Source organism: Sus scrofa, chromosome 9, assembly GCF_000003025.6.
Source record: "Sus scrofa isolate TJ Tabasco breed Duroc chromosome 9, Sscrofa11.1, whole genome shotgun sequence".
NCBI classification, from domain to species: domain Eukaryota; kingdom Metazoa; phylum Chordata; class Mammalia; order Artiodactyla; family Suidae; genus Sus; species Sus scrofa.
Window position 1 is genome coordinate 84942060 of NC_010451.4, and position 20864 is coordinate 84962923.

Here is a 20864-nt window from a genome sequence, read left to right on the forward strand (position 1 = left end):
GGAAAATATAGACTGACAACCCTAGGTAAATATGGGAAGTAAGAGGTAATTGGGATCATATTAATACTGAGTTAAAATATGTGGATAACCTTTTGGAAAAACTTTGTAGTGTTCATCCCTCTGAATCCTGCCGGAAAAATCATTCTAACCATAACTCCATACTATTTTCAGCGAAAGGTACTTTCATGCTATTATAAATTTCTGTAGAGCCTCAAGGTCTGACAGAGAATTATATGAAAAGGGCATTAGGTGAAAAGATACCATGGTAAGCCAGGATACCAATGTAGAATTAAAACAAATAAAGTTATTTTATATTTTGTCATTTCTTGAGTAAATTAAACTCAGTAATACATGAGAATATTTTTTTTTCCGCATAGGATTTAAACTGTAGAAGGATGTTGAGTTATTGTCCAGCAAACTTACACACCACTTTTAAGATAGGAGATTGTGAATTAATCTAGCCTGCTTGTTTACATGTTAGTGTGCCATCATTTTTCTAATGTGTTCCAGCATCTTATATGGTGGATCATTTTAAACCACTGTGAATAAAATGATGACCCCTTTTGGTCAGCCAGTGGCCTATCCTGTCTGGTGATTCTTAAGTGATCTCTGGAGTCAAATTTTATTACCTTATTTTAGAATAGCTCACAATTCTCTAATAAAAGGATGGTCTACAATACAAATGCTTCACATTTCCCAAATGTCAGATCTATTCAAAAATCATTTTTTCCTACTTCATTTATCATGCTAAACTGTAATTCTCTATCTTTCTGTTTGGCTACAGCCCTTCTCTCTTTTTAGCTACTCCTAAACTGTCCTTTCCTCTTATTTCTGGAAATTATTTTCCTGCTGAAATGAATCATTCTCCACTTTGTCCCTATCAAACTCAATTCGATTTATATCTTCCCACTTCTCCAATTTGTCAAGATGTTTTGAATTTTAATCCTGCAATAAGAAAGTCAGTCCACCCAAGTAGATGTCATCAGTACAAATATACTTTGTTATTCATTCAAGTAATTGGTAGAAGAGTGTCTGTTTTATGCCTGGAAGATGTTAATATGAACTGTCTTCCCCTCAAAGTTAATTTAGAAATATTGCTAACTGCTGTGATAAAATTTATTACACAAAGGGAAAAATGTGATACAATCTATTTTATTTCTTAAATATTCTGTATATATCCTGATGGACTAAGCAAATTAAAACCAACCAAATAAATCAATCAAATCTATTTTTTTGTTAATCTCACCAATTTAAAGCAAATTAAACCAAAAAATGAAGTTTTTGGAACATTTTATGGATTAGTGATATTTTTATTTTTCATTAATTAGGGGGTAGGAAGAGCTGATGGATATTTCCAAGTATTTCTGGTTAAAATGCGGAACAAATGAAAACGGTGTTATAAAGTTACAAGTAGTACTTAGGTATCTAACGTATGTGTAATCATGCATGAAACAAAATACATTAATATAATCCTTGACTTCTTATATTGGTAATGTCGACTAAGTCTGAGAGTTCTGATGATCTTATTTCGTTTATTTTCACATCAGTAACTGGATGTTTTGACTTAGAAACAATTACTGGATGAATTCATACTCTACATAAGCTGAAAAATAAATGACTGTTTTGTCCCTCTCATTGTGGTGAATGATATTACCTTTTCTTCTGCTTTTGTCCATGATTTCATAAAATACACAAACAAATCCATTGGGCATATTCTTCAAATCAGGGAAATGTCTTACATTTGCCAATTCTCAGATGCTTCTTAAAATTACACTAGGATTAATCTTTTCATAATAAAAAAGTTTAAAAACAAAAAAAAGTTGGTGATTCACTAATTATGATGATCTGGATTTACACAAATGTAGAGGAATTTGGGACTTTCTTAAGTATTTACATTAAAACATCTAAACATTTAGGAAATCACAGTAGGGAGTCCAAAATTATTTACAAAGGATCATTTATTAAACACCTTTTTTCACAAAATACAAAGATTGTTGTTCTGTGTGAATACATCATATATGAAACAGTAACGTATTTTTACTGAAGTTAATTTGAAGACATTCAGAATTTTATCTTTTACAAACTTGAGGAATCAATTTTCTTTTGCAACCTCTCTAATACCAAAGCCAATCAGGAGGGAATCCTTTCCTTTTAATTAAATCATATTCATAACAGCTAACGTTTTATAGAAATAAGATCAGACAATGTCTGTCATACAAAGCTCTTTCTGTAAGTAACTGATTTGCCTATGATCCTAAATTTTTTCCAAGCTATAAGATAAGAAGAATTGAGGAGCTAGGTAAATTTTATAATAATGTATTAGCAGCAGTTGATAGAAAATGCAACATAAGATTTGTTTTGTCTGTGGTACAAGAATATGTCCTATCAGACTCTAATGTATTTTTCTCTACTTGAACACAAGTAAGCATGTGCTGATTGTTTCTGGGATGACAAAATGTATAAAAAGACAAGAAGCTTGTTCTGGTTGTCATCGTGAGTGCCTATTTTCATCAGCTAATATGAATGCATTGCTAAACTTAGTGAAGACAGGAAAATGACTTAAGGGTAATATATACAGAGTTAAAATACATTTTTTTATCCACTTAAGAGTGATTTCAGGCACTGTGGCTGTTCAGGATAAAAAATGTTTCATGGTTGATTCTTGATAGCAATGTAATTGTCAGTGCAAGCAAGAGCAAATACCTGCCCACTGTCACAGCATGACCTTGGACATCTGGAATGTTCAAAGCAAATTCATCTTCTACATCTTCACTCCAGAGGCACCTTGAATATAAATGTCTCATAGTTTGCTCTTGATAGCAATTTAATTTTCAGTGCAAGCAAAAGCAAACACAAAGCTGCTCACTGTCAGACATATGCCAAACACAACTGGAATGTTCAAAGCAAGTTCACCTCCATCTTCACTGTGGAAGCATCTTTAGTAAGTGGCACTTAGTGTAAACCCTCTACAAATCATGAAAAACAGACTTGAGATGCCTGGATTTAATAATATTAAAAATCACTGTCATGGTCATCTCTCTGTGTAAACGATGTTTGGGTAAGGCTTGCCATCAGAACATTTCTTTCCTGAGAACGGAGCTGATCCTCTCCATGTGTATCACAAGTGTGCGTGCTCTGAGCTGTGATCACTGTCATGGCTGTCTTCATTTGCTAGAGAGTCCCCTGTTTGCTGGAGAGTGGCTGCACCAATTCCCGAGAGCTCTGAAGGGAGAAGTGTCCCCTTTTTCACATTCACCAGTTCCTTTTCTCGAGCCGCAGCTCCTTGCTGTCCTCCTTTTACTCTCTTCCACTTCATTCGCCTGTTTTGGAACCAGACTTTCACCTTTAAGAAGAAAGGGAACAAACGGAAGAAGAAAAGAAAGAAATTAAACGGACAATTTCTTCCTCCTTTTTGGTCATCAATGAAAAGATAGCTTTTCAAAGGCTTATACCAACATACTGTGAAGGGGTGAATGTGAAAATAAATGAACAATGACTTTAATCAGGCCCCATGTTCATGATAATAATTTTAAAACTTTCAGAAGGTATCAAGAACTATATTTCATATTTTAAGACATAATATAAACAACAAATGGGAAAGTACTGTATCATTTTAGTGTTCAAAGGTATTTAGCTTTATAAACCGTTTATGTGAATTAGAACTAACATTTAATAACTGTCTTGGTCAACACCTACTCCCTCTGCGCCCTGGCTGTCAATGCCTGAACCAATTTAAAATATTCTCAGGGAGCTGCTGCTGATGTCCCATCTGAAAGATCATTCTTTGTCACTGTAGTCCCCTGCTGCATTCACAAAGCTTTACTTGACCATCCCACCTCAGAGTAAGTCCATTTTCTTTTGAAGTATTCTCTTTTGTCTACCCTTAGTACTTTTATTTTACTTTACAAATATGTGATTCCAATAATTTCCTAAAAACAAGATCAAGATAAAAAATTTCCATTAATAACTGTTAAATGCTGATACTAAGACTGTACGTTAGTCACGTCAGCTTTGTAGAGATATTTTTCTTCTAAAATCTTAATTGAATTTCCCTAATACATTATATATACATGTTTATATACAGATACATAATAAAACAAAAAATGTACACATGCATTATGTGACCATCCATGAATAAACCAGAATACTGGCATCATTTCTTCTTCTTGTTTAGGTGGAACTGTGTTCCTTTCCCAATGAAATTCTCATCATTGTATATTCTTGTTAAGCTAAGTGTTCCTTCTATATCACCTTTCTCTGTCCACCCCAAAGTTACAACCGAATTTTGGGTTTATCATCCCCAAGCCTTTATTTAAAACAAGGAGATAAACAAAAACAACTTTTTTCATGACATGTGAACCTAAAAAGCACTGTTTAATTTTGCTTGTTTTTTAGGTTTATCAAAATGGACTGTTTTAAACTACAGGCTTTTTGCTTTATCCATGTTGATTCAAGGGACTGCATTCATTCATTGTTTATCACTGTATGCAATTCCATTGTGTGACTATAACACAATGTACCCATTCTCTTCTCCATGGTCACTTGAACTATTTGTTTTTGCTTTTATAAATGATGTTGTTATAGACATTCCTGCATTCATGTTGTGATAAACATATGATAGAACTTCTTTCATTACATATCCAGGAGTTGCATCAATGGGTTTCAGGGTGTACAAATATGGAATTTAACATGGTAATACAGAAAAATTATTTTCCAAAGTTTCATCAATTTAACCCCCCCAAAGTTTAGGGTGTTAGAGTTCTTATGGATCCACATCTTTATCAATATTTGGAATTATCAATCCATCTTTTCCAATAAAATGACTGTACATATTGTCTCATCATGCTCTTATTTTGCACTTTCTGATTACTAATAAAGTAAAGCATTGTTAAGTGTTTATGACCCATTCCTCCTTTGTGAAATTCCTCCAAATGTTTGGGTTGAATGATTTTTGATTTAATTTCATTCCTTATGGACTCTTAAAATATATTCTTAATGATAATTTTAATGCTTTTGTGGTTATATGGCTGTTACTATATTTTTTCATTTTCCTTAGAGTATCTTTTGATGATCAGAAGCTCTAAAATGTACTGTATTCAAATCTACCAACTGTTTCTTTTATGGCCGTTTCATGTCTTCACCAAAAATCTTCTTTCTTCTGGGACTATTCAGATATTCATCTACATCTTCTTCTAAAAATTTTAAGGTTAGCATTTCAAACTGAAGGGCTTAAGCTATGACATACTGATTTTAGTATATACTGTAAAGAAAATTTCTTAATTTACTTTATTCCAGATGTATAACAAACTGTTCCAAGATCATTTATCAAACAGTCCACCATTTTTCCAGAGATTATTGTTTCCAACTCTGTCATACATCGTTTCCATATATGCATAGCTTTACTGATGCACTCAATTGTTATACCCTTGTGATAAAACAGTTGAAATTTCGTAGTAAGTCTTTATATCTTGCAAATAGTTCTGTTTTATTCTAATTCTGGGAATATTTTGAATATTCTCCATTTTCATTTTAGAAACAATTTCAATTTCTGTAAAAGCAAAATGCTAAAGAGAAACTGAAGGGAAATATATTACATTTCTAAAGATGTATTTTAGTGGTCTTCAAATCACAATACTCCATCAAAATTAGTATAGTTTTCTCAGATGTTGGCACCAAAAAATATTTAAACCAACTCATTTCCAACTCTGGATTTTCATTTTTCTATCAGGGCCATAATTAAAATCTTATATCATACATTTACCCATACATACATGTTAATCCATTTAAGAACAAAAAAATACAAAAATCTAGAAAAAGACTGCCTAAAATCCAGAAAATGTATTTTAAAAAATTAATTAAAAACTAGGTAATTGATTTCATGTATTATCACTTAATAACTAAATGATAAGTTGTTATTTTTTATCATGTTATTTATTACTTAGGGCTAAACAACTACACTGCTAGGTGCTGTATATGTATTTTTTCTAATACGTGTATTTTTTCCATATATTTTTAACATTATTCCTACTTTATAGATGAAGACTCAAAGGTTTAGTGACTTTCCCTGCAGATAGGAAAATGTGGTGCCATAATTTAAACTTGGGGATTTGTTTGGCTCCAGATTGATTTATTTTTTTGGTGGCGGGGGGTGGAGGGAGGATGAAGGTTTGTTCCTGTTATATTTCAAATTCCTATTTTTAAGCTTTCAGGTTAGAAAAGTAAAGCATGTAAAGTATGTGAAATCCATCCATATGATTATCATTCAGGTAATTCTCCTACTCAATATAATTAGGTTTGTAAATATGGCACTATTTTCCTGTACTGTAATTTAGGTAATTATGCTACTCAATTTAATTACCTTTGCAAGCTTGACATTGCATGTTTTATTAGATCTTTTCCACATGAACTGGGTTCTGCTCCTGGCTTCAATTCCAAGTTGCTGTGTGAATTTGAGAAAATTATACTTCTCTCTGCCTCAATTTTCATATTTGTTATATTGGAATAATATGACTTTCAAGATTCTCCATAGGGACATTTTCTCCATGGACAATTCCAGGTGGAAGAAACACATCATCATCATTGTCACCAAAAGTGAAACATCCAGCCAAAATAATCTTGGCAGAAAATGGGAGGAATAGTTTTCTTAAATCTACACTTACTTCCTTTTCTGGGAGAAAGGGTGCAGTAATTCTATAATATTGGTATAAAACCTGTTTTGTACAATTTTAAAGAGAAAACTGTCAGAATATGGTATTGATTTTAGAAATAATGCGGCAATTTTGTGTTGTTTCCTATGACTACCATGCAAAATTTTGCAAATTCATTTTCTTAAAAGGACTAATGAAAAACTTCATTGTTTTCAATAGTAGCTATATATATCCATACATATGTATTAATATATGGATATATGCATATGTATGAGAAAGCATTTGATAATTATATAATAAATATAATAATTCTAATATCTTTAGGTATTTTCTTGAGGGATCAGGCTACACATGTGCTATAGCAACTTCATGAATATAGTAATGGAACAAAAAACAGCAACAGATGCATCATGAGTACATCTTAAAAAAAATGGGAAGGAAGAGTACAGAACTTCAAATGTCAGTGTGTCCAGATATGTTTTCAAATATACTATAAAATATTGGGATGAAATGAAATGAGAGGAAGATTTGATGCATATGTTTTTCTACAACCATCACAACATTAAAAACAAACCTATAGAAGTCCCCGTTGTGGCCCAGCGGGTTAAAAATCTGACTAGTATCCACAAGGATGTAGGTTCGAACCTGGCCTCACTTGTGGGTTAAAGATTCTGTGTTGTCACAAGGTGTGACATAGGTCACAGATGAGGCTTGGATCCTGCATTTCTGTGGCTGTGGCGATGGGGTAGGACAGCAGCTGCAGCTGGGATATGACCCCTAGCCTGGGAACTTCCATATGCCACAGGTGTGGCCCTGAAAGAAAAATTACAAATAAAAACAAATCTATAAAAGTAATTCCAGATTATGTCAGTATTGCCATTAGAATAATAACATCACAGTTTTATAAATACACTTTATTATCACCTAATAATCCAACTTCATTGGCTGAATTGAAAAATATACTTTTGTATGGTTTTGTTTGTAAAATAGCTAAAGAATAATCATTCAAATGCTTAACAATTTAAAAACAAGCAAATTATTTTTATTAAACTTTACATGTGTGTTTCATATAATAATCTGCATGTTTTAGCTAAGTAAAAATAATCTCATGTTTCCTTGATGACTCAGAATCTCTATTTATTCATTCATACACTCAACATTACTAAATGTTTACTTAACAGGTAAGAAAGTTTAGATGTAAGAGTGTGTACAAATAAATTAAGAAATAGTTTCTGCCTTTGAGGGCAGTTTACTGTGTGTGAGGACTTTGGCATATACTGAGATGTGTAAAGATTAGCTTCATATTTTACAGAATATCCTTAAACTATTTGCTATTCTAATTGGTGTCATTGCTAATCCCAAAATAAGAGACTGCTAATCCTCCAATGGTCCATGAGATGGCATGACCTCCTTCCCATGCTCAATATCCCACACTGCTTTCCTGCCACACAATTATTTCTTTGCGTGATTTCTTTCCTCTGGGAACCTCACGCTCTTGATATTAGCATCCTCTGTGCCTCCAAATTTGGTACTCTAGGAACCTCGGGTAGTACCCTAGGTGCTAGGAAATTGGATCATCAAATATTTTGCATACAATTTAAAAATACCTGTCTATCTTGGAGCATAATATATGCGTTTTGTGAACTTTTACTATTTTATTTGGGCTTAAAGTCAACTTATTTCTTATCTGGAAATGCTGGTTAATAGTTTTTTTTTTTTTAGTATTTCCTTCTTTTTAAGCTTGGAGCTAAGGCAAGATTCCATATAAAGTACGTTTTGTTACATAGTATGATTAACAACTCCGATAAAAATAAATTCTTTCCCCCACAAGAATGTGAGTAATGAAAAAATACTATTGTTCATGAAAGCAAAGCAATATGAACCAAACTTAGAGGCATTCAATATTTCTGCATAATGTTTTTCAAAAAAATCTTCATAAAAGTAACAAAGGAAATAATAGCCTGCAATATTAGCAGTAAATATTTAAATGCTTAGTTATAAGCCTTACTTTCCAGAACATCTGTTTATTATGAGGACTCACTTTTTATCCTTTAGTCTACAGAGTATTTAGCATCCTCCTTGCCTGGAATATCAAACTACTCTTTAAGTAAATAGAAATACAACTATTTATATCTGACCTTCCTTACTGAAGGAAGCAATTAAGAGAATTTTACTGTAGCTAATTTGCTTTTCTCATGTATTTCAGAAAATAGAAGTCATATTTTTCTCTTTAATAAAAATACTGTAAATGAAAAATGCTATTTGCTAAATAGACATTTTACATACATTTGACCTCTTTAATTTATTTAGTCATTCACATACAGCCTTCTATGTATAAGTTCATAATACCTGTCCTTTTTAGGGTTCACAATATATCAGAGGAGAACACAAATGAAATATACAGCTGTATTGTCATACAATTTCCTAAAATGGCCAGAGCAAACTGGCTGATAGAAAGTAGAATCTGTCTAATGCTATAACTTACATTTATAGAATACCATAAATGTCTGTCTTTTGACAAAACAATCTTAACCCGTAACATCTGGATGAAAACTGAATATTGCAGTGACATATCTAAATGTCTCTAAACATGTGGAATTTGTAGATTTAATAGTTCAACTGTTTCTATCTGTATATGAGCTCTTGAAATACTATAGATACTAACAAATATTTTTTCACATCTTTAACATGTGAAAACATGCAAAGAAGTAATTGTATAAATACAATTTTGAAATTTAATCACTCCCTAGTCATTAAATTTGGTCATGGCAGCTAATGTAAACAGACCCTAGTAAGACTTACTCAAGTAATTCAGTGGCAAAGGCAGTAGCTGACCCAAAGAATTAGAACCAAGAAAGCTCTAGAAGGTAAGGATGAAAAATGGGGTAAAAGAAAGCATCTTTGCTCTTCCTGCCTGAATAGACTTATATCCAATTAAGAGAAGTAATCCCTCAGCTATTTCCAAGAAGCTCATGGGAGCTACCAGGCTCACTAATGCAGTCATAAAACATGTACTATTTCACATATCTTTGAACAAACTGAATACGCATGAGCCATTGGCAGCCCTGGGCAAATAACACATTGAACAAGAAATAACCCATCTTTTTTCAGGCAACAAATGAAATTCTCCATAATTTGTTATTATGATTGACTATTATAAGTTAATCATATGTATTATATTATCCTTTCCAAAAATGCAGGGTTATCACTCACGTGATGAGTAAATTCTTAGGGGATTAATTCCTTTTAATTTGACCTCTTAGAAAGGTCATATTAGTAGTAAATACTAACAGTTATACCTTTTTCTGTCATACCTGATAAAATTCAATTCAAGTGGCCTACTTTAATAATATTAATTTGCAGTGAAAATTCACTACTCTTAAGGCTACTTTTACACAAGTTTTAGAAAATGGATATACATTTCAGTTATTTAAAGTGAAATATGGTTTACCTAAGCATATCATGAGTATTATATATCATGACTTCTGAAAATCTAAGTGGATTTATCAAAACTACATTATGCACTTTTCTCCATTACTGTGTTAAAAAAAAAATTCCTAAATAGCAATTCTTGAATACATGACATTTATGTATTCTGACCCACTACTGGCACTTATTTTATGCAAACTACTAAGATCAGTTAGAATAATAACTTTTGTTCTCGAAATCTTGCATAATCTCTGGGATAACGTTTAACACTAGTTAGCAAAATATCACAATCAGTATATACTATTTTGAGAAATGGTCTTTAGCCACTGCCTCTTTAGTGAAATCTATCAATTATAAATATTTGGGTGAAACATAAAGGCTTACCACTCTTATAAGAACAGTAGGAATAGCAGCAATCCTTATGGTTCAATCTTATTAATATTCTGATTATTTTTAGACAACTTTGAGTTCAATATCAGGATATATGTGAGCCTTCACTACACTTTTATTAGATTTAGGAACTGTCTCCAAAATGATTGTAAGAACTTATGATGGTAATTATTACTATCATATGAATATACACTGACCACAAAAATATTCAGTAATTTTCACAACTGGAAAACATTCAAAAAAATTTTTAAAACTGTTCAGCATAAAAATTATAAATGATAAAGAGAAATAAAATTAAAATCTATTCTAGGGAGTTTCCCTTGTGTCTCAGCGGTAACAAACCCAACTAGGATCCATGAGGACACAGGTTTGATCCCTGTCTGCTCAATGGGTTAAGGATCCAGCGGCTTGGATCTGGTATTGCTGTGGCTGCAGCACAGGCCGTCAGATCCAGCTCTGATTCTACCCCTAATATGGGAACTTCCATACACCACAGGTTTGGCCCCAAAAAGACAAAAAAATTTGTATTCTAAGTTGACTACATCTGAGTTTTTCATGAGGAGTCATGGAAATAGGGAGATGAATTGGTAGAAAGTCTTTTATAGTCAAATTCTCTAGAAATTGTCTAGTCTTAGACTTGTGTTCATTATTTTACTGATGTCAATGAACATATGTACTTCTCTATACACATATTTACATAATGGAATATCTCTTTGAAATTGAAGATGCCAACGCAAACCTTGAACTAGCTCCTCAAAATTTCCAGAAGCATTTTAGTTTTATAATTTATTTTAAATTACATGAAAAAATTACATGAATACAAAGATTATGTTAGAAAAGGAATAATCTTTCATAGCAGAGATTTTTTAATATTATACTTGAAATGATGATCTTGTGATGCAATGAATGATATGTTTCAGAATGTTATTGTTGATTTATTAAATATAAATTGTTTCCTTATGGACAAAATTTCTAAAATTAAGGCTGATTTTATGTGTATATATAAATATATATGCACATACATATACATATTTATGTATATATGTGTGTTTATATATATAAGTAGATCAAAATATATCTGTATATATCTATTCATCTACCTAACAGCACTTAGAAAATAGATTCATTATATACTCTCAAGGCTGGTTCAATAAGAAGAGAGTCTTATTTTTCTGATTTTTTTTCTATAGTATTTCAAACTTGGATATTTACATTCACAAATGGTTAGAGTTCAATTGCTAATTTCTCAGCCTTCTACTTTATAAGCTAATATTTATGAAAATTAATTTAGGAGAGGGTCAAATTGTTCATTTTCTGTTTATAGATTTTGCTTTAGTATTTGATCTTAAATGACATTTTTTTACATCATAGCCTTTGTTTGGTAGCACCTAAGGTAGTTCTGAATATGGCTTTTAGAGCTTACCACACATTGCTAATATGCATTTCTTTTTCAAAAATGCATTACTCAGGAAATATCTTTCTATATATCAAACTAAGTTTCCATTGTATATTCCACCATCAACTCCTCCACTCTATTTTACCCCTATTTTCCCTGTCAGAGCCAAATCATGTTTAATATCTCAAGATAGCGGGCACACTATGTTTTAAGCAAAAGAAACATCCAACCATTACTGTAGATAACTTAAATACTACTCTATAAAGAAATAGGAAATAGTCTAAAATCACTGGCTACATAGGTAGTCTTGGATTACTTTGAATAGACAATATGTCTGATCATGCAGTCATAATTTATTAGCTAAATAACTAAAAGTATTCATGTAAATGTACAGAAATAAACCTGCAAAGGGGAGGGATTGTATAAAATGCTAAGCAGAAGACAAAACCACTGTTTATTTGGCACAGGAAATGTCTCTGTCATAGTCATCCAAAAAGTGGATGCCTATTTTGAAAATACTTGGCATTGAGCCACTTAATGATTTATGAGTAAAACAAAACATAATCTTTCTCATTTCCACTAATGAAATATGATTCAACGAGGTGGGATTTTCCATTTATCTTGGCAGAGGTATCATGAATTCAGTCTATTTATTCCGGTAATATTAGTTTACAAATCTGTGACATTGCACTTCTGATTAGCTCCATGAAATGAATTTGTGAAATGGAGGGATCTCCCATTTTATATTTGGCAGCCTTAACTCTACAAAAATGTCCATTTTGTCACTCCTCTGGTTTTATGCAGCTGCCTTCCCTCTTCTTCCCACTGAGAGATATTAAAAATTTGGCATGAGCTTTTTCCAAGTATATCTGGATGGATGAAAAAGCCAGAGTATGCTTGTCAAACTTAAAAATACCTTGGGACAGGAGGGCCTTTAGACTGACTGGCTCTTCAAAGTATCCCAAATGGCTCTGCCAACTGAGGACTATTAGCTGTTGATTGAGAAGGGTATATGAGACTATGTTGTACAGTGGAAGCTGTAAATTAGAAGCTGGAAGATTACTAAAGTGGTAACTCTTCCATAAAACAGCAGTATATAATTAAAATATTTAAAGCTCAACTTTGTTCCAGTGTCTCCATTTTCACTTAACATAAAACAATTTTCTTTAATACGTTAAGTGCTAACATGGAATTACTTTGCAGGACAGGCCTTTTTTCTCTTTCTCCTTCTTCTTCTTTGGACAAATGAAGTTCAAAGGAGGTTACAAACTTCCTTGACCTACACAGGCATTGTCTTTTGGGAGACACAAATATAAGTTTGATTTCTTTGTGAGATTCCAGAGCTATTCTTCAAATTTGAAAATTTTTGTCTTGAGTGATAATTAAAGATTTAGCATAGCTTACTTTTTTCTAAAAGGGTACTTAATCAATATTGCAAATATTTATAATCACAGGTATGTAGCCTATCATAAAATGTGTGGCAGGTATATTGATTGGTGATATAAACAAGGCGATGGCATCTATAAATAACATATCAATTATGCATATATATTTTCATAGGCAACTATGTAAATTTTTTTACATAAAAGTACATATAAAACTGTTTCTATTTATAAAGTAAATTTTCATTTAAGAGAAAGTTATTTCTGCCACACAATTCTGATATTAATTAAAATGATTCAATATTTGCTGTTCTGTCCCTTTACATAGAACATGCAAGTTCTTTCTCTGTATTTGAATCTTGAAGGGCTTTTTAAAAGTCAAGAAAAATATATTTTAGGAGATTAAACATTCTATTAAAGTTAAGGAAAACACTACACAATATGGAGTTAGATATAAAATTCTTTGCTGTATACACTTAGGTTGCTTTAATAAATCTCTTGCTATTTTAAAGTATGGAAAAAATAAATCTTGCAGCAGAATGGAATTGGAAAAAATCACACACCTATAATTAGAATATTTTACATGTGGAAATCCTATAAAAAGGGTGTGATTTAAGAATTTATATGTCAAGATATAGATTACATAGAGAAGTACGTATGGCATTAATACAAAATCAAAGTAATGGAATAGCTGTATCCCAATTAAAAGAAGATGAATGAAAAGGGTTCAGTTTATATTTCTACGTTTATAATCTTAAAAGCCCAACCATGAGAAAATAAACTGAATATATTTCACTGGGATGAGTGCTCTGGCATCTAGGAGGAATAGGCCTTCAGACCTTTAAGAATTGAAAAATTGATGAATAACATCATGTAAAATGTCTCTGTAAATTTAGCACAGTAAAATCCAGCCCAGGAAACAATTTAAAAAACCCTTCAGATTCTTCATTTAAGATACTTCATGTGCACAGAAGTGTAGGGAAAACAATGAGCATTTTGGCATAACCAGGAACATCCTCTCATATAACCCTGTCATTTCTCCCTTGTGATATTCAACACTCATCACAACAGTTAATACTTGTTCAATTTTTGCCTCTTTCATGAGTTGTACCAGAGACTTGTCCAACTTATTTTAAAAAGACTTTATTTCTAGCATTTACCTCAACAAATATTTGTGTAACAAAATGATTAACTCACTATGCCTTGCATAGCAAAGACATTTCTCCTCCTCTGGTTGACAGAAGTGTTTAGCTTAAAATTTCTTTGACATCCATTATGACATATAAATCTGAGTAGAAGAAAGAGAAGGCAGTTTTAATTTCCATTTTGTGCCTTGGAAAAATTGTTACTTGCCTAGGAATACACAATTCCAAGTGATGAATCTAGAATTTTTATCATAACAATTCAATTTTTTTCTAACAAAAACTAAAGTCATAGTTTTGATTGGGAATTTAGATTCCATATGTATGTCATCTTTTCTTATTAACTTGCAAAACTGCTAAGAGAGATTTATAGGATTAAAAAACTCTTCTGTAAAATATCAAATTTTTACTTCTTTGAAAACCTAATTATCTCTCAGGGTTTTTTGTTATTTTTTTTTTCCCTTACAAGGCTTTAGTTAGATTGTTCCTTAATGATCTCCAAAAATTTTTCCTTCCTTCCTATCTATCAGCCTCCATAGACACAGAGGTTGTTCATATGATTTTCTTTAGACAATGCGACATTAGTAAACATGATTCAAGTAAAGGCTTTGAAAGCCCTTGTACATTGAGGTTTTTCCTCTAAATACTCCTGTAAATGCTTCTACCACCATTTGAAGAATCTCAGGGAGCTGATTAGAAGATGAAATTATATGTAACAGAGATGAGCTATCCAAAATGAAGCTGCCTAGACAAACTACCTCTTGGTCATCCACCAGCAGACCACAGCTCCATAAGGACGCTACATAAGGCCAGAAGTTGAACTGTCCAACAGAGCAGAGTCAAAACATTTGGCCCACAAAATTCTTAGCAAATCAAGTGTTGGTTATTGTTTAAAGTCACTAAGATTTTGAGTAGCTTGTTACACAGCAGAGGCTAACTGATACAAAATTATAAAGGGACCTGTTTTAAGAAACAAAGATTTAAATCGTATATGTATACACATTTTCATATAATGGCTTGCAATTATTTCCCAAGAATGGCAGTCAGTTAGGAGTAAAGAAGAAATATCTAAAATATGTTCAAAATTCCTAACCCAACTTTACAGAATTGCTCCTAAAAAGAAAGTATTTATAGCCAAAAGTGAAATCTCTGCTTTATGATCAGTTAATGACAGGTAACTATATAGGACATCACCAGAAGAGAAAGCAAGATTTTAACCTTTCTCTTAACTAAGAGCACAGTAATGCATCCCATCATTTCTGTAGATTACAAGCAAACCCTAATTTCTTATTTCCATAATGTGTCATTTAAAACATAGCTTCATTTAGTAGAATTCGTTGTCTCTATATAAAAACATTAATATGTAATTCCAGCCCCTCTTCTTTTTTCCCTGTTTCCACTTTAAAAAGTAAAAGCAAAATAACAGATGTCTGATGATGTAGATTTTGGATACTGCTTTTCAGCATGCTGTTGTACACTTATGGAGAGAACTTTGTGAAGTTCAAGTGAAGGAAAATGTTTTGCTCCATAACTAGGTACTAGTCATAATATTTAATAAAGTATAAACTGCCAATAAATAAAACCACATAGAAGTGTCCCTCTGTATATTTCTAGTACCCAGAAATACCCTAATAAAAGCTGAAATATAGAAATTAACAGAAGGAAAGATGATTTAAGAAATTGGATAAAATAACCTGCTCTCCTAAGACAGTTTTCATGTCCACACCCTGTTGATATTTCTTTGGTTCCAACGGGATCCCTGGAGGAGGTGCATACAGCAAAAGAGGAAATGAGACTCTAGTCCTAAGAGTGCCAATCATAACTGCACTGTCCATAAAGATGTTTGCACTTGCCTTTCAGGAATGTTTTTCTAAAGATTAGCAACTATTAACCATCAGTAGGCTAGATTCTCTTAGGGAAAATCAGGATCCATACAAGGAGTTCTCTGGGAGCACTACTGGAACAAATCATTTGCCATTCAAATAAAATCCAAGAAATAACCTAAAAGGAAATTAATTAAAATATTTTAGGTCTTATTAACTAGTGTATGCAAATCATTAATAATTTCAAAGAGTTCTTTAAATGAATGGGTACCAGATTTTTGAAGTTCTGAAACTAAAACAATTTCAAAAAATCTTTGAAGTAGTGGGAGAGAAATATTTACCAATGATCTACGTGCTCTTGCTCCCATCAATTCCAGCCCCCTTGAATTTAAGTGGTACCATTGACTCTATCTGGACATTAGAGTGTAAATGGAAGTGACATGGGTCATTTCCAGGTGAAAACATTTAAAGGTCAATGCATGACCTCTAACTCTTTCTTACCTCCTGTGATTATCAAGGATACCACATGTCGAGATGGCAGAGAGTCAGACTGGGTCCCTGAGTGATTATTTGGATTGCTGGACTTGTAAACTTAGTATGGAGAGTTAACAAACAATGAAACATTTTTCTTATGTTATTGAGGTTTGGGGGTTAATATGTTATAGCAACATAAACCCTATCCTGAGCAATAGAGGAAATTAACATGAGATTGCCAAATTTCTATTATGTCAAATAAGAAAATTTTAAAATATAAGCAAACAAAATTCCTCTGCATATGCCATCATTATATAAAATAAGTAATATTTTAAAACCAAATAAAAAAAAAAAGAAAGACACAATCACAGAAAAAGGATGATTCCGTAAATAGAATAAATGTAGTTTTCTTTAAAATGGCACTCTCTTATTCTTCCTTTGTCATTTTGCTGGGCAAAAATTTCATCATAAAATAGAAATTCTGTCTTCCAAATGGTATTTAAGAACCACAGATTTAGATATTTCAAAAATGGCGAGAGAAGATGGTTGATCAAAGCAATTTAAAATATCATATAATGGCAATGTCCTACATTACCTGTCTTTCAGTGAGATCCAAGTTCACTGCTATTTCATATCGCCTCAGTCTGGTCAGATAATTATGATGGGCAAATTCTGCTTCAAGTTCTCTGATTTGCTCTTTAGTAAAAGCTGTCCTTTCCTTCCTGGGTTTGCTATTGACTTCTGACTTGTAATTTCCTTCCTGGGAGTCTAAAAATAAAAAGTGAGAACTAAATTTAGTTCATTCACATTCAATCATATCATTCATCCCAGAAACTTGCATTTAATAACTATTTTTTGAGGTACTATGTTATACATAGTAAAAGTAGAGAGAGACCAAAGAGAGCAAGACTTCTCTCTTCACTGTGGGGTGAAATAAATTACTTTTTTTCCCCAGATCCCAACCAACTCACAGCCCAATTAGGAAAGTGTCTAGTTTTGTTCTTTTGAAATATGAACAAAAAACTTAACTGCTCTTAATATGCTATTATAATAATAAGATAAAGCAAAGCCTTTCTAGAAAATAATTTTATATCTAAAAATAAGTTTTTCAACATAAATTCTTGAGGTCTAAGTATGATTGAACAGAGTGATCTCCAAAAATAGTGGTGAATCAGTATTTGAATATTTGAGTAATTCCAGCATTTAGCAACTGGACCATAAACGTTAGTTCGAGCTCAGGCTAAGCATACATAATTGTCTGTATTTATTGGCCATTTAATTTCTATTTAAATGCAGTCTCCTTGAAGGCAATAGCAATGCTCTTTTATTTTGTATATTTGCTGTCTTTGGTCTTGCTCTACTTTTACTAATTATAACATAGTGCAATGTGGAATCTATAAATAAAATTGATATGAACAGTTTTAAATATTTAACTCAAAATATGAACAGAGTTTTAAATATTTTTCACTACATATGAGATAAACATAGGATGCACAACACCAAACACTAGCTATCCAAATACCAAATATCATAATGCCAGATAGAAAAAATAGTCATTTACAGCTTATCATGCCTTCATTCCTGCTAAGAGTTTAAGACATAATTAATAGAGAATTTTACTTATCCTCATTAAATTTCTGAGATGTAAGTTAGAAGAAATTCTTAATATACTAAAGAACAGGATATACGTCTACAATGGAAAAATATCCCACATACACCAAGTAATAATCATACTGGCTACAATAATTCATGTTAAATTTATCCTTAGTGAAATATCAACATAATCAGGATAAAGTGGCATGTTGGTACTCCCTTAGAAATTATTTCAGTTTTCTAATTATTTTTGAGCATGTACACCCAAATAGTGATGACTTTATCATGTGGGGATACAATGAACTCTTCCAATGAGGCCAAATGAGAGATGATACAGGAAAAACAGTGGTGAATCAGATCACAAAGAGCGACATTTTAATTTTAACTGATATATGTAATATGGTACAGCTTTATGAAGGATCTTTTAAAGCAATATTTGTTTCTTCATCCAATGATGCTTAAATATACCATGTACAATTTTTTTTTTAAAATGGCCAAACCCTCAGCATATGGAACTTCCTGGGCCAGGAATTGAAATCTGAGCCACAGCTGTGGCAATACTGGATCCTTTAACCCACAGAGCCAGGCTGGGGATTGAACCTGTGCCTCAGCAGTGACCTGAGCCACAGCAGTTGGATTCTTAACCTGTTGCACTGTAGCAGAAACTCCCTGTTGTTCTTTTTTTAGTATTCGTTTCCTTTCTCTCTGGCTTGGGGAAGTTTAACTGAAATCAAGCCTGCATAATGGTTATCCAGGACAAGGTGCTCTAATGTAAACAATTATATGACTCTTACCAAAATCTAAGCTGACCAAACATAAGTTTTCTAGGTCCAATAGCAGCAGCAATAGGTTTCCATCAAATTTTTGGCACACTTGGCCGTTACTTTTCCTCTGTGGGATCACAGGGTATATTTCACTAACTATTACACTGGTACTGTTGGATATTATTTAGAATTCAATAGGAGATTCCGTCATGGCTCAGTGGTAACAAGCCTGATTAGTCCATGAGGAGGAGGGTTTGATCCCTGGCCTCGCTCAGTGGGTTAAGGATTCTGTGTTGCTATAAGCTGTGGTGTAGGTTGCAGACTTGGCTTAGATCTGGTGGTATTGCAGCTGTGACTTAGGCTGGAGGCTATAGCTTGTATTCGACCCCTAGCCTGGGAACATCCTTATGTCGCTAATACTAAAAAAATTACATAAAAATTACATAAAAAACAAAGAATTCAATGACCACATTTCTGGGCTTGTCATTTACCATTGTGTTGACTGGCTCCCTACCTTGACAGGGCAGGGTAGGTTTTATCTAGTGCAAAAAGTGTTCCTGACTGTATTTTAGAGCAAGCCACTGGGACCAGATGAGTTATGTATTAGATGATGCATGAGCTCTCAGGCAGGCTGTGTTTTTACAATGCCAATTTACCTGGCTCTACGTGGAACCTGCAGTTGATGATGTACTTTTTTTTAAGCTACAGATTTGCCAAGCTCCCTCCACATCTTTGGATAATTTTGCCATTTTGGTATCATGTGAACAAAACTTTCCGATGACTGATTTCTTTCCTTCTTTTTTTTTTTCTTTCTTTTCTTTTCTGTTTTTTTTTTTTTTTTTTTTTTTTTTTTCCCTTTCCATTGGTTGTTCTGGCAGAGGCAAAATCAGTCACAGCCCAGAATATTCAGATAAGTCCCGCTCACAAGGATTCATGTTCTCACGTGAATCAAAAGTATTTTTGCCAATTTGGAGCCATGTTCACTCTGAAATCTGTGGCTGATTATTCTTTATGTGGGGAACAATGCTCTTTTCCCTTCAGTAATGCAGCTCTGGAAACTGACAGCAAAGCCAGAGCATTTTTTCTCATGAGCAATTCAACTTGAATGATTCATGGTTAACACATTCCCTTATATAAGCATGAATGAACAAATTCACATTGAGAAAAGCCTATTAAATTGCATTTATTTTTGAAACTGATTTGCTTTAACTTTTGCAGTATTCAACAATACTCCAAAAATACCACAAACACGCACACAAACACACAAAACTTGGGCCAATGCTTGGAAGGAGGGTCACGTGAAATGGATATATATGCATGCCCAGTGAAACCAGAAATATACAGGAGGAGGTTTAAACATCCAGTGACTGAATTTAAACAAAAGTCTGGCTATAATTCACATTTATATCCAAAAGCAACTTACCCAGTGCCTGAATTCCAAACCAAAGTAGCTCACAAAGTAAACTTCAGTGACTAAAATGATATGAACTTTGCACACTTATTTACAATAATCACAAACAGGACAATTACATTGTAACTAACATGACAAAGAGTGGGTGTGTGCTTCTTGATTTCATTACCTAAAAGACTGACTGTCAGTGTAGTTGAGGTAGCGGGTGTGTCAATTCTGTGGATAGTTTTATCCTTGTGTCTGTGATTCTGTCATGGTTTCCACCCAACATGCTCTTGCTTTTTCTTTCTTTTTAAAACCTGCTCCTTGGGATTGCATTTCTTGACTTTGGATTTTCAAAAATCTTGGATATTTAAAAATTTTTTGATTTTTTTCCCCCCAAATTTTCCAAAGTCCCTCATTTGCTGATCCTG

The 20864-nt window shown here is 32.8% G+C and overlaps 1 protein-coding gene across 1 annotated transcript in view; it reads right to left on the minus strand.

Annotated features, from left to right (window-relative positions):
* Window positions 3119–20864, minus strand: part of MEOX2 (mesenchyme homeobox 2) — a 64762-nt gene continuing 47016 nt past the window's right edge. Inside the window, 2 exon segments of the mRNA NM_214121.1 lie at window positions 3119–3343; window positions 17279–17451. Of these exon segments, the coding sequence (NP_999286.1) occupies window positions 3119–3343; window positions 17279–17451 (398 nt within the window).